This window comes from Aulonocara sp. 'chitande type north' Nkhata Bay, linkage group LG3 (genome assembly GCF_057382095.1).
Source record: "Aulonocara sp. 'chitande type north' Nkhata Bay isolate Kocher_YH1m ecotype deep benthic linkage group LG3, A_spYH_male_GT1.1, whole genome shotgun sequence".
NCBI lineage: Eukaryota > Metazoa > Chordata > Actinopteri > Cichliformes > Cichlidae > Aulonocara > Aulonocara sp. 'chitande type north' Nkhata Bay.
Genome location: NC_141346.1, coordinates 2919234 through 2933810, shown reverse-complemented (window position 1 = coordinate 2933810; position 14577 = coordinate 2919234). Strand labels below are relative to the sequence as shown.

At 42.3% G+C, this 14577-nt stretch overlaps 1 protein-coding gene across 1 annotated transcript; it reads left to right on the top strand.

The window, feature by feature from the left end:
- LOC147333499 (uncharacterized) lies at window positions 1-11655 on the top strand. Its single transcript, XM_086285797.1, has 10 exons — window positions 1-18; window positions 1304-1385; window positions 1444-1485; window positions 1632-1898; window positions 1973-2212; window positions 2306-2539; window positions 5418-5558; window positions 8950-8979; window positions 9066-9107; window positions 10158-11655. Exons 1-10 carry the CDS (start codon window positions 1-3, stop codon window positions 10385-10387), a joined length of 1326 nt encoding a protein of 441 aa, XP_086141923.1. The 3' UTR covers window positions 10388-11655.
- The last annotated feature ends 2922 nt before the right edge of the window (window positions 11656-14577 follow it).

Below are 14577 nucleotides of genomic sequence, written 5' to 3'. Positions count from 1 at the left end.
ATGCCAGGCTTCACTTATGTATGTATAGCTGTCTGCAGGCAGCAACACTTTGGTAGACAGGATAAGATTATTATCTTCACAAAAGTGGGCTAAGTGGTTAGCAAACTGAGAACTGGTGTCTGTGAGATCAGCATTAAAATCACATAAATATTAAGAATAATAAAGCTACTATTATTCTGTGTATATTGTATACCAATACACCGGTCTACATCCAGTCTAATGGGCTATCACAGGGTCTTTTTTGTCCTAAAGAAACTGTTGGACATTATGGACAATGCTGGGCATCGTCTGCACACGGCCATAAAACACCAGAGGAGTCTGTTCAGTGACAGGTTGCTTCTCTCAAAGTCAAGAACCAGCAGACTTAAAAAGTCCTTTGTCCCACACGCCATCAGACTGTTTAACTCCTCTCTGGAGGGGAAACAGGAGGACAAAGGAGGGGGGAACAACTAAGCTGTAGTGCACTTTTCACTGTGCAATTTTTATTCTATATTCAGCGGTGCAATAGACTCAAAATAGTTGAAATGTGCACTTCCCTGATTATTCCTATTGTTGGATTTATATTTTATTATTGTCATTTGTATTGGGAAATATTTATCCATATATGCTTAGAGGTGTATAATCAATTGTGTAGTGATAGGATGTGTGATCCTTAGGAGTCTGCAACGACTTTGTTTGCATTCCAGAGTGCTCTATCATTCACACCCACATCCTGGGAGCAGGGGAGAGGTCGTACCTTCTTTTGTTGTTTTATGGTAGGATAAACGTATCTATGTCTGTTTTACTCTAAGTGCCTTTTGTTTAGATGAACTGCTCGACTTCCAGGCCAGCAGATTTTGGGAAGTCATTTATGGGGTCACAGTTTCACCCCACACGCACACACACACACACACACACACACACAGACGGTACTCTTTGTTCACATGTATATCTATATAAGATATCCTATGTTAATGAACCTATGCATATTCATGTAACCTCAATAAAGAGCAGTGTTACGAGGAAGCAGACAAGAGCAACTGGGGTCAAGCGAAGGAACGGCGCTTGTCATGGTTTTATCTAATCTAATGTTGGAGAGCATCTAAATTCTCCCTGCTGTCCTCCACGGTGTTGGGAAGGATTATGCAGATGTATTTAGGTGCCTATCAGGTTTTGTGGTCTAATCTGAGTGTTAAAACATGTTCAATTCTGAGCTAACATTCCCTTTTTCCTCCAAGACTCTGGTGTCTAATGCCACCTCTCTGCTCACACTCAGCTCCCTCATAACTGTTCTAACTTTCATGTGATTTTGTAATGACTGCAGGCCCATCAGTGTGACTGTCACAGACATCTGCTTATCTGTTTGGTCCTGTTCACAGAGAGGAAAAAGCTCCTCACCTGTGCAGGTACACATGGTGGTGGTGGAGCCTCTGACCTTTAGTGACCTCTGACCTCCTGTTGCAGGTGTGTGTGTGCTGCTGCTGTCTGCACCGACTGTTTCTGCAGGTGAGGAGATGAAGTGAAACAATCAGTGAGACTCCAACAAGAACACAAATATACTTACTGTGTGTGTGTGTGTGTGTGTGTGTGTGTGTGTGTGTGTGTGTGTGTGTGTGTGTGTGTGTGTGTGTGTGTGTGTGTGTGTCCTCCAGTGTCTCTGTCTGTCTGTCCAAACCTTCAGCAGGTCTTCAGAGGATCTTTAGTGTCTCTGAGTTGTGTTGATGATGGACAGACAGCTGATGGATGGACAGTGAAGAGGAGCAGAGGAGGACTCACTGAGGACTGTGGAGGCTTTGAGAGGCTTCTTGGTTCCTACTCTGTTGTGGCTGTTTGTCCTCCCAGTGAAACCTTCTGGTGTGAGGACTCCTCTGGACAGCAGAGTGACAGAGTCTCCCTCAGTGTCCAATCAGACACTAAAGGTGAGATGTTCCAGCTGTGTCTCTGTCTCTGTGTGACTCTGCTCTCATTAACTCTGTTTGTCTCTGATGGTCAGATAAAGCTGTCATCCTGGAGATCCCTGCACTTCCTGTGAGGACAGGAAGTGATGTCATTCTGCGCTGCAGACAGAGGACTGGTGCCACAGTCAAAGCTTATTTCTTCATCAAAGGAAGTTCTGTTGGTCATAAACCACCAGAGCACATCATCACTAACATCACGCAGGCTGATGAAGGTCTCTACTGGTGTTCTACTGATCAGGGTGCAAACTCTCCTCAGAGCTCTCTGAGGGTCAGAGGTCAGAACACTGACATCACTTCCTGTTTAAAAGCTGATAACATTGTGACCTGATAATAAACTGACTGAACCATCTTCATCATCTCTCCTGCAGATCCTCCCAAAATCATCCATCCTCCTCCCCCTCACTGTCCTCCTCCTCACTGTCCTCCTCCAAGCACCTCCACAAACGTTCATCGTCCTGTAGAAACTGCTCTTACGTGTCCTCCCTCTCCTCCTCCCTCTCCTCCTCCCTCTCTCCTGGTCCCAGTTGTAGCAGGTCTGGTCTCTGGGCTTCTCCTGGTTCTGGTTCTGGTTTTGTTTCTGTTCCTCTGCAGTAAACTTAAAGGTATGAAAGCTCTCACTCACCTGATATGAACAGTTGTAATCTGATCACTACAGTTATTAGCCATAGGGTGTTTAGACTCACCCATGAATTAAGTTTCCCATTGGACCTTCTGAAATAAATAATTAATTTTACTTCATTTCATACGAGCACTTATATGTTCAGCTGAAAACAGATCTGGTCAGACAGACATTTGTTTAATTTTCTGTGTTTTGTGTTGTTTTATTTTAATCATGTCAGTTTGTCTGATCTGTTTTTAATACCTTTGTAAATAACATTGTTCATCGAAAATAAAATAAATTTTTCTTACATGATGCAAAATGATGAGGAGAAAGAGGAACAATTAAACAGGAGTTCTGTTCCTCTAAAAAGAAACAAGTTAAACATACCAAAGGTATCTTTCTACACTCAACAAAAATATAAACGCAACACCTTTGTTACTGCTCCCATTCCCCATGGGATGGACGTAGAGACCTAAAATTCATTCCAGATACACAATATAACCATCCCTCCCAAACAGTGGTCACAAATCAGTCCAAATGTGTGGTAGTGGGCACATCTGCTATATTGAGATAATCCATCCCACCTCACAGGTGTGCCACATCAGGATGCTGATCTGACATCATGAGTAGTGCACAGGTGTACCTCAGACTGCCCACAACAAAAGGCCACCCTGGAATGTGCAGTTTTGTCTCACAGCAAAATGCCACAGATGCCACAAGCAATGAGGGAGCGTGCAATTGGCATGCTGACAGCAGGAATGTCAACCAGATCTGTCGCCCGTGCATTGAATGTTCATTTCTCAACCATAAGCCGTCTCCACAGGCGTTTCAGAGAATATGGCAGCACATCCAACCGGCCTCACAACCGCAGACCTCGTGTAACCACACCAGCCCAGGACCTCCACATCCAGCAGGTTCACCTCCAAGATCGTCTGAGACCAGCCACCCAGACAGCTGCTGGAACAATTGGTTTGCACAACCAAACAATTTCTGCACAAACTGTCAGAAACCGTCTCAGGGACGCTCAACTGCATGCCCGTCATCCTCATCGGGGTCTTGACCTGACTCCAGCTCGTCGCCGTAACAGACTTGTGTGGGCAAATGCTCACATTCGATGGCGTCTGGCACGTTGGAGAGGTGTGCGCTTCACGGATGAATCATGGTTCACATTGTTCAGGGCAGACGGCAGCTGAGAATGTCCCAGTTCTTGCATGGCCAGCATACTCCCCGGACATGTCACCCATTGAGCATGTTCGGGATGTGCTTGACCGGCGTATACGACAGCGTGTACCAGTTCCCACGAATATCCAACAACCTCGCACAGCCATTGAAGTGGAGTGGACCAACATTCCACAGGCCACAATTGACAATCTGATAGACTCCATGCGACGATGTGTTGCACTGCATGAGGCAAATGGTGGTCACACCAGATACTGACCGGTTCTGGGTCCCCAGACCTCCAATAGCGCAAAAAACTGCACATTCCAGGGTGGCCTTTTGTTGTGGGCAGTCTGAGGTACACCTGTGCACTACTCATGATGTCAGATCAGCATCCTGATGTGGCACACCTGTGAGGTGGGATGGATTATCTCAATATAGCAGATGTGCCCACTACCACACATTTGGACTGATTTGTGACCACTGTTTGGGAGGGATGGTTATATTGTGTATCTGGAATGAATTTTAGGTCTCTACGTCCATCCCATGGGGAATGGGAGCAGTAACAAAGGTGTTGCGTTTATATTTTTGTTCAGTGTATTATCTGGAATCACTTATCCCAACATTGCTGATCATAATAAGCAGTCACACAAAGCTGGTTATCAGCTCGCTAAGTTAGCTTGGGGTTTAACCTACAAATTCACAGGAAAGGGGCGGGGCTTGAGAATCCGATCAATCAAAAAGGGGCATTTCATGGATCAGATTATTGTTCTTCTAAATAAAATGATCCCTATAGGGGTCACTTATAACAGAGAAATTATCAGATAGTGATCAAAAATATAGAATAGAATAGAGTAGCATTTAATTGTCATTGTAAAAATAGAAAAAATAAACAAAAGAAATAAATACTAGAGTGATATATACAAAAACAAAGAAACGCACACAATGGAGGACTGTTTCTTTGAGACAGTTTAAAAGGACTTGGTCTGAATAGGGTCCATGCATGAGTGGCCTGAGTGATGAGGGTTAGTCAGACCACGGCTCAGATAGGTGGGTGGGCAGGAGGATAACAGTCTGATCTGCCCAGGGTGAGAAGCTGTTAGTGAGTCTGGAGGTGTGAAGTGCTGTATGTAAAGAACATAATAATATTAACCAGAAAAATGTCACATTCTTATAAAGTCAACTGAGATCAAAGGTGCAAAAACTGGTTAAACTGGTGATGTGTGACAGAGCTGCGAAATAAAGAGCTGAACAGCAGTGAATGTCTGAGCTCAGTACTGCTGCTGTTTGTTTCTAATGAACAGCTTCACACTGAACCTGTAAAACTTTAAACTGGATCCTAAGAATCTGTAGCTATGCCCAAATTTAAGGGTAGCATCCTTAAGATAACGCATTTTTAGTCAATTACGTTACAGCAATGTGACGAAGGCTGTCCAAATTTGAAGGCTGCTCCAAATGTGCCCAACAAATGTGTCCTCCTTTTCCCCAGATTTGAAGGATTGGTTGGGTGTATCCTTCGTGCCCCGCAATATCCCATAATTCATAGCGCGGCCAGGAAATTCCAGTTTCCAACAATAGCGGCAGCTACTTCATTTTAATATAACTTTTATTAGTCTTTCTGCGTCACAAAATAAACTTTTAAGATATTTTCAGGCGAGAATGTAGCTGTGTAAACTTCAAATATCTGCTCAGTTTATTAAGATATCACATATTTGCAATAGTGCTCCGACGTTTTCAAAGACGCCTGTTACCCACCAGCTCGATACCTAGCCAGGGTGAGACGAGCGGACTGTGGTGTTATGGAGGTCACAACTGTGAAGAACCTGCAGAGAAGAGTCTGAGATGGATCATCTGCCTCTGCTGTGAGTCTCCTTCATATTACTTCCAATCTTCTCTTTAAACGTTTCTCCAAAATTATTATTGATTCTGTTCATCTGGATGTAGCGTTTTCAGGAGGAGAAATGTTTCATCAGTCATTGTCTCTGATCAAAGCCCGTTGATCAATAACCATGAATACCATTCACAGAGAGTTGGGGAATGGCTGCAATCACAGCATTGTAAGATGGCGAAAGATGTACCCTTAGGCCCCCCTCCTCGTTTCAGAGATGGTCTTTCCCTTTTAATGTAAATGGCCTCCTTGACTCCACACTCAAACCAGCGTTCCTCCCTGTCCAGGATGTGTACATCCTCATCTTTGAAAGAGTGTCCACTGGCCTGTAGGTGTAAACAGACTGCAGAGTCCTGGCCTGACGAGGTAGCTCTTCTGTGTTGTGCCATCCTCTTATTCAGAGATTGTTTGGTTTCTGCAATGTATTCAATTCAATTCAATTTTATTTATATAGCGCCAAATTACAACAACAGTCGCCTCAAGGCACTTTATATTGTAAGGTAGACCCTATAATAATAGATACAGAGAAAAACCCAACAATCATATGACCCCCTATGAGCAAGCACTTTGGCAAAAGTGGGAAGGAAAAACTTCGATTTTTTTTTTTTTTTCTTTTAAGTGACATCAGAAACAGCAGCATGTGACATCACGTGATGGCGGAGCTTCAGTTCATCCTTTGTCATCCTTTTTTTTTTTTTTTTTTTTTAATAGGACAGGGGGAAAGAATGAAAGAAAGAGGGGGAGAGGAAGAAAGAAAACCAAAGGGGAGAAGAGACGGTGAGAAGGGGGGGAAGAGAGAAAAAAACAAAAAAAAACAAAAAAAAAACTCCTGGGTCACCTGTATGGAGAGAAAGAAAAACAAAAAAAAACAGGGGAGACAGCAAACAACAAAGAGCAACATAATAATAAAATAAAAAACAGCACCATCACAATAAACTAGCTAGCAGTAGATATCAATAGTTACTAAATAATAAACGATATTGTGCAGCACGCAAGATAGACAGCGCACAATGTGCTTTGAGGCAGCAGCCAAGAAAGCTGTAGTCCACGTCTGTGAATACCCGTGTGTACACCTGTGTGCATACCTGTGTGGATCAGCATGCTTGCATTCCAAAGGTTTCTCCATGTAATGATCTGCTAGAGAGTGTGGGGGAGCCACAGCCCCGTCCTCTATGGTATCAAGCAGGTATGGAGGAGATCAAAACTCCAGACATCCAGAGGCCCCCAGAACACAAAACTTCGATTTTAACAGGTTGAAACCTCCGGCAGAACCAGGCTCAGAGAGGGGCGGGGCCATCTGCTGCGACTGGTTGGGGTGAGAGAAAGAAGACAGGATAAATACAATGTATAAATACTGGCATTCCTCCTGGCACTTAACAGTGTATTCTACGTATATTACTCTGTTTGTGTCGGGGGACCCGATCCTTTGGGTGGATAAGTTTTTGGCTACTAAATACTAGAGATCGCACGATACCACTTTTTTTGTCAGATACAATATCATAAATTTGGATATCTGCCGATACCGATATGAAACCGATATATAGTGTATCTTATAATCAATAAAACTTCATTTCACACAATAAGGTTAATTATGGAGTTCCACAGGGTTCGGTGCTAGGACTAATTCTGTTTACATTATACATGCTTCCCTTAGGCAGCATCATTAGAAGACATAGCATACATTTACATGGCTATGCAGATGACACGCAGCTCTATCTATCCATGAAGCCAGATAAAACACACAGCAATTAGTTATTAGTAACGCTGTGAGGTGTGTCTCTTAGTGACGCTAAAAAAACTAGTTCATGCATTTATTACTTCCAGGCTGGACGACTGTAATTCATTATTATCAGGATGTCCAAAAAACTCCCTGAAAAGCCTTCAGCTAATCCAAAATGCTGCAGCAAGAGTCCTGACAAGGACTAGAAAGAGAGAGCAGATTTCTCCTGTTTTGGCTTCCCTTCATTGGCTTCCTGTTAAATCCAGAATTGAATTCAAAATCCTGCTCCTCACATACAAGGTCTTAAATAATCAGGCCCCATCTTATCTTAATGACCTTGTAGTACCATATCACCCTATTAGAGCACTTCGCTCTCGCTCTGCAGGCCTACTTGTTGTTCCTAGAGTATTTAAAAATAGAATGGGAGGCAGAGCATTGGAGAGACAGACACTATCTCTACTTTTAAGATTAGGCTTCAAACTTTCCTTTTTGCTAAAGCATATAGTTAGGCCTGGACCAGGTGACCCTGAATCCTCCCTTAGTTATGCTGCAATAGACGTATGCTGCCGGGGGATTCCCATGATGCATTGAGTTTTTCCTTTCCCAACACAAACAGAGTAATATAGTGTACACTGTTAAGTGCCAGGAGGAATGCCAGTATTTATACATTGTCTTTATCCTGTCTTCTTTCTCTCACCCCAACCAGTCACAGCAGATGGCACCGCCCCTCCCTGAGCCTGGTTCTGCCGGAGGTTTCTTCCTGTTAAAAGGGAGTTTTTCCTTCCTACTATCACCAAAGTGCTTGTTCATAGGGGGTCAAATGATTGTTGGATTTTTCTCTGTACCTATGAAGCGCCTTGAGGCGACGTTTGTTGTGATTTGGCGCTATATAAATAAAATTGAATTGAATTGAATTTTGTATAAGTTCATACTCATGTTTTACTACAAAGTACTACTAGTAACACATACAGGATTGTTACGGGTTTTTGCTTAGGCAGTGGTTGCCCTTCTTGTAATGTTCTTATTCCTATGAATAAAACATCATGAATGGCACATTGTGCTAGCTTTAGCTAGCTGTTTATTTTCTCTTGCGCTCACTCACTCCTTCTTTGTGTTATTGATTTCTGAGTGCCCCCTATGGGTAGCTTCCTCACTAGCAACTATTATTACACTTCTCTCCTGGATCACTGGAGCTTTCTTTAGGTGCATTTGCAGCTTTGACAAATGATCAACATTCAATGATTTTTGATCAGTGGTCTTTGGTCAGTCGTCGTTACACAATGGTGATGATAATTTGCATATTAATGATGATAAACTGACCTTCCAGCCCATTGTTCCTTTAGTGGTGCAATTTCAGTTATTATGCAGATGTACTGTTTATGAGGGAAACCTGCAGTTAGTTGAGACTGAAGGAGTCACTTGGATGAGTGACGAAACGTTTCTCCCACTGAAAACGTCAGGATGAAAAGAATCAACTTTTTGGCATTTACTTACCTGGATGATTGAGCGTGCATCAAGATATTATCTGTGTTTCCACCACTGGATGGCGCTGTGAATTATTGTGGGAATAGCAACCAATCACTGCAGGCTGAATGCTTCTCTTTGGTCATGTGACCATTTGATCTCTGATCAGTGCGTTCTTCAGTTTCAGGCCTGTTTCTGCTGACTGCTGCAGGTGAGCTGATGTTCCTACACCTGTCTGTCCTCATCATGACCTCTGACCTTTAGTGACCCTCAGTGACCTCTGTCCTCCTGTTACAGGTGTGTGTGGGCTGCTGCTGTCTGCTCTGACTGTTTCTGCAGGTGAGTTAAAGGTAAAAACAAACAGGAAGTGAAGTATGAATGAAGGAATTAAGCTAAAGTGTTCCTGAGAGGAGGAACCAATGGGAGCACTCCATTAGGCATGGACCTTCTCCAGGTGTTTGCTCTGTTTGCATTCACAGAGTTAACAGGAGCTCTGGGCTGATGGAGCTGTTCAAGTGTTGTCAAGTGACCTTTGTCATGGTCTTTGTGACCCAGCCTCGTCAGCTTCTTCTACATCATTAGGGATGCATTCTAACTGTGTGACCTGCAAGGGTCTGTGTAGGAGACATAATCAGACCTGTACTGAGGAAGAGAAAACAATATAATTCAAAGTGATGGTCCAGCTAAGATTTTATGAAAACATTGACATAATAAATAAAGTGCAGCAGATCATGGGAATGTTTATCATGGCTTGGTTTTCCATTTCACAATATATTAACACCTCAACAATGACCCCTGTTAGGGGTTCAATATTGAGGCCGAGAGTAAAAACAACCTTGGTCCAGAAGAGCTTGGTCAAACAATTGATTTTAATGACCACACGCGTGTGAGATGAACAAAGGCAGAATCAGTGTTGATCTGTCAAACAATACTCAAACCAAAGGTTTTATAGGGTTGGGGTAATACAACGCCCCTTCATGCATTAAGCAGATACAATACATGCATACGTCAAATCAAAACCACAATGACTTTTAACATAATTTGAAAAGAACATTGTCTTCGTCTTCACGGCAGGTGCATCCTGTCACTCGTCCTGCCCGGGCTTATCTTCTGGAACATCAAGCTCAGTTCTGCAACAAACTGTCACGTATACAGGCACAACATGCAGTTACAGCAAAATAAGTCTGAACTCTTCACCTACAAAATGAGTTTACTACTGTGTGTGTATGTGATGGCCTCCATTGCACTTTGTTTCACCTCTCACCTCATCAGCTAAAACCTGTAACCTTTCCACCAGACAGAAGGCCACACGTACACCACTGAAACTACTGTATGCAGTACTTGGAGTACAAGAACACTGCCTAACTCCTCCTCTGTGCCCTCTTTTAGGTCCTCCTCCTCTTCCCTGTGAGTCTGTGCTCAGACTCGTCTGCCATCTAGTGGTCTTCTGTCCGTACTTCATCTCCACTGGCCTGCTGCTGTTCATCTGCTGGAGCAGGAAGACAACGAACAAACCAGCCGTTTCCATAGAGATGAGCCAGCGTGATAGAGGAGGCCTGGGACTGGATAAAGATGGTGATGATGTCACTGCCGATGTCACCACTGAGCATGCCTTCTGAGCTGTAGAATGTTTGTGTTGAAGCTTTGAAGCTCTGTTTGCTTTGACGTGCCTGATAGTGTTCAGCTGCTGAAGGCGGAGCAGCTAGCAGAGGGTGGAGCACCTGTAATGACTCCACCCTCTGTTGGCTGTAGGGATGGGTACCGGTGTCCGGTGCCATGATGGCACCGGTTCTGACATAAACGGTAGTAACCAGACCGAAAAGCAGCGCACATTTCGGTGCTTTATTTCGGTGCTTATTTTTCCTGAGCTGTGATACACTTCTAGCCAATCATTTTACGTTTCCGAGGATAGTAGGCGGGTCCAGGTACGTACGTTCTGTTAGAGCAGAGCTACAGATTAAAAATGCCCAAGGCGAAGCGGTCAAAAGTCTGGCTGTACTTCACAGCAAAATATACAAACTCAGCAGCAACAAGTGCTTTAAGCTGATACTGTGATACTGTCAAAGGAGGTAACACCTCAAATCCGATGAAACACCTGGCAACGCATAGAGTTTTTTTTAAAAGCCAAGAAATGCGCCGTATTTGATAGCTTGCTGCAAGACCTCACACCGAGCACATCTACTGTGCGTGGGTTGCCTGTTATGCAACATCCCCCAAAAACATGAAGAGGAGAGTCCTGGCCCCTAGCCCTGCCAGTGTAGCAGAAATGATGAGGATGATGATGCAGCAGCAGCCGTTCTTCTCTGCGTGAGTAGCTTAATGTTGTTCACGTGTAATTTACGTTGAGTAGGCTAACCACGTTATTACATTAATGCATGTAAGGTGAACTAGCAAACATCATCATAGCTACATGCGGCTGTCTTCTTGTTTGATGGCAGATACTCCCTTCACCCTGGCCAAAAAGGCTAAAATGACCAAAGAAAAAGAGGGAAACAGCTGAACATGAGAGGTTTTTGGACAAAGTTTGTGTTTTTTCCATTGTTTAAGCACTGCTTCCAGCCAAGAGTGATGCCATATATGCCCCATAGCTGCAGAAAAGGCTAACATTGTTATCTTTTTACAAAAAACAGCTGAACATGAGAGGTTTATGGATAAAGTTTGTGTTTTTTCCATTGTTTAAGCACTGCTTCCAGCCAAGAGTGATACCATATATGCCCCATAGCTGCAGAAAAGGCTAACATTGTTATCTTTTTACAAAAAAACAGCTAATATGAGAGGTTTTTGGACCAATTTTGTGTTCTCCATTCTTTAAGCACCGGTTTGAGCACCGTTTAAGTACCGGCACCATTTCAAAAGTACCGATTTGGCACCGGTATCGGATAAAACCTAAACGATACCCATCCCTAGTTGGCTGTGGGACCAATGAAATGTCTCAGGGGTCTTTCTGATGCTTTTACCTAGTTGTAGAGCAGAGGATTCTCCTCAGTCTGGATTTGTAGCCTGCATGTTTCTACCTTCTGATCCTGAATCAGTTTTTGTCTCTTTTCCTGCTTCGTGTGTTTCTTGGCTGATGACGAACTTTGGTGGTGAGGTCTGATTTTCAGCCTGCAGCTCCTCTCCACCTGTTCATCTTCATCCTTTCCTGTGATCTGGGTTCATTTCTTCAAAATAATAATCTGGATAAAAGTTTTGGTACATTTCTTTGCTTCCATGGATCATTTAATCAAGATCACTTTTGGCTGTGTTAATAAAAGAAACAGCGTCTGCACTCTGCCTGTGACTGTTGCATCTGCAGAGATATTTAAATTAAATTAGAGCACACATCAAAACCTGAACTAATATTCAGATTGTACATCTTAAACTTGAGTTCTGCAGAGCCGAGAGCATTAAAGAGTCTCAAAACTCATGCTTTATTGAATGAAAAGAACTCAAACATAATGAAACTTAAAATTTCCCTGGGTATTTTCCTGTGTGTTATGAATAAATTATCTTTTCCTCTCTTTTTTTTGTATCAGTACTCGTTTTGTTTTATTGTATTTATCCGCGATACCTTAAAGGCCGGTCTGTGAAAGTATTGGTGGACATAAACCAGTTCATGGTGCAAAAAAGGTTGGGGACCGCTGATGTTAAAGTCAAAAAAAGTTAAAGCTCATAAATGACTGATATTTACTCAGGTTGTGATGCGTGTGTGTTTATAAAATTGTTTCATATGTTTTTTAATTTGTTCACAAATGATTTCACACATGTTTAAATCTGTTTGTGGGTTTTGGACTCCCTCCTCTTGTGGCTTTATATACTTTCACATTGTCAATGTTGGATATAAATGTTTAGCTGATTAACAATCAAACACAATCTGCTTATTTAGAAACTTAATGATATATGGAGTCATTTATAAAGTCTGTGTGAGTGATTAATAAAGTATTTACATGAACGTTTATACATATATGGATCATAAATTGAGATTTGTGTGTTAATAAAGGTTTTATAAATACAACTGTCATATTGCAACTCATGATAAATTCAATTAATCGTTCAGTATTTAAACTGCAGCATTCATTCATCTGTACCTAACAGTATTTATTAATGAAACTGAAGGTCAGCAGGCCTTGGAGACTCAAACAAGTCTCAGCTACAAGAGAAGCAGAAAACAGACACGAAGTGAGACACAACATAGAGATATTAGATGAAGCTGTCGTGATTCTGATCATTTGACACAGCGTTTTGTGTTTTCTTGTATTTTGGTGTCTGTTATGTATTATTATTTAAGGTTAATATACTAGTCTCCTATGTTTTAGTTCCTTCTTCATTTAGGTTCCAGTTGTGTGTCTGTCCACTGTGTCCCTCTCTGTGTTTGTGTGTGTCCTTGTGTCTTGTGTCCCTTTTCTGTTTCTATGTTCTCTTTCTTGTGTTTCATTCCCCTCCCCCCTCTCCCTCACCCTCTCAGGTGTGTCTCTCTTGCCTGGTGTTGTGTTTGTCCCCCTGTGTTCCGTCTCATCTCCTCAGTCTCATGTCAGTCATATGTTTTCATGTCTGCGTGTACTATTTTCAAGCTCGTGTGTGTTTGTCTGGTTCTCACTGTATATGTCACTTCCTCTCTTACTTTGTAATGTGTGTTATGTTCGGTTTTGCTTCCTCTGTCTCATTGTGTCTGATTAGCTGTGTTTCCCTGTTGTTTCTCTACCCTTGCTATTCCTTGTGTAAGTCCTGTGTTTCCCTCTGACCAGGTATCTCCCTCATACCTGGCTGTGTGCTGTGTTTGTTGGTTTAGCTTCCTATGTTTTATATTCTCCGTTCGTTGAGTTTTGAGCTTATTTTTGCATCCATGAGTCTGCGTTTGGGTCCAGTCCTGCCTGCTTCACACAACAACTCATGGCAGAAGCAAACATGACTCCTTTAATGTTTGCAGAATACTGATGTGTAAGCAGGACCAGTCTAAGTGTGTAAGAGGGCTTTAACCCTTTAAAACCGGTCGGAGCGGCACGCTTCATTTTGCGTAACTATTTTTAAATCCCAGTAGCACTGCACCCACGTAAGCTAACGCAATAAATTTTTTTGCATATGAAACCGGAGGAGTTGTACTTACATCTTATGCCATCAGCTTGTCCTCGGTCACGGTTTCCTTCCACATATAGCTTTGCAAAAACTGCATAAAAAGCACTTGCAGCAACAAAAACATAATATTCCAGAAACACGCTTTGCCGATCCGATCAGCTGTTTGTAACACTTCCTACATCCATCAGTGTGAACTGTCGCATGTCCGCCATGACCTGCCCGAAACCGGAAGTGACGTCATTTTGCGGAAATGTAGTTTTTTACCATCAGGGCCTTATGAGCCTATACTGGTGTTTTTAAAAGTTATGTTTGACTTCATGACTTTCTGTGTCGTTTCTGGGATGCTTAGGACTCATATTGCACTGCTGGAAATTGTTTATTTTGATGCATATGCTGTTGTTTTGCAAATTTGCACTATAATATTTATTTTCGTTTTTCCTGCAGTGTATAAAAATTGGTGTATTTCAAAAATAAAACTATGAAGACACTCAAAATAAATTTCCTGTGGTGGGAAACTAGTTTGTGCAACTTTTTTGTATTTACAGTTTTGAGGGATAAGCCTCTTAAATTTCTCTAACTACAAATATATGTTAAAAAAACAAAAACGATTTTAAATTTTTTTGTAGTTTATTGCACTTTTTTGCAATTTATGTAATTACTATCAGAAATTAATCCTTTATTTATCCAGGTAAAAAATCTCATTGAGATTAAAAATCTCATTTCCAAGAGAGACCTGGCATCATGGCAACAAAAGTCA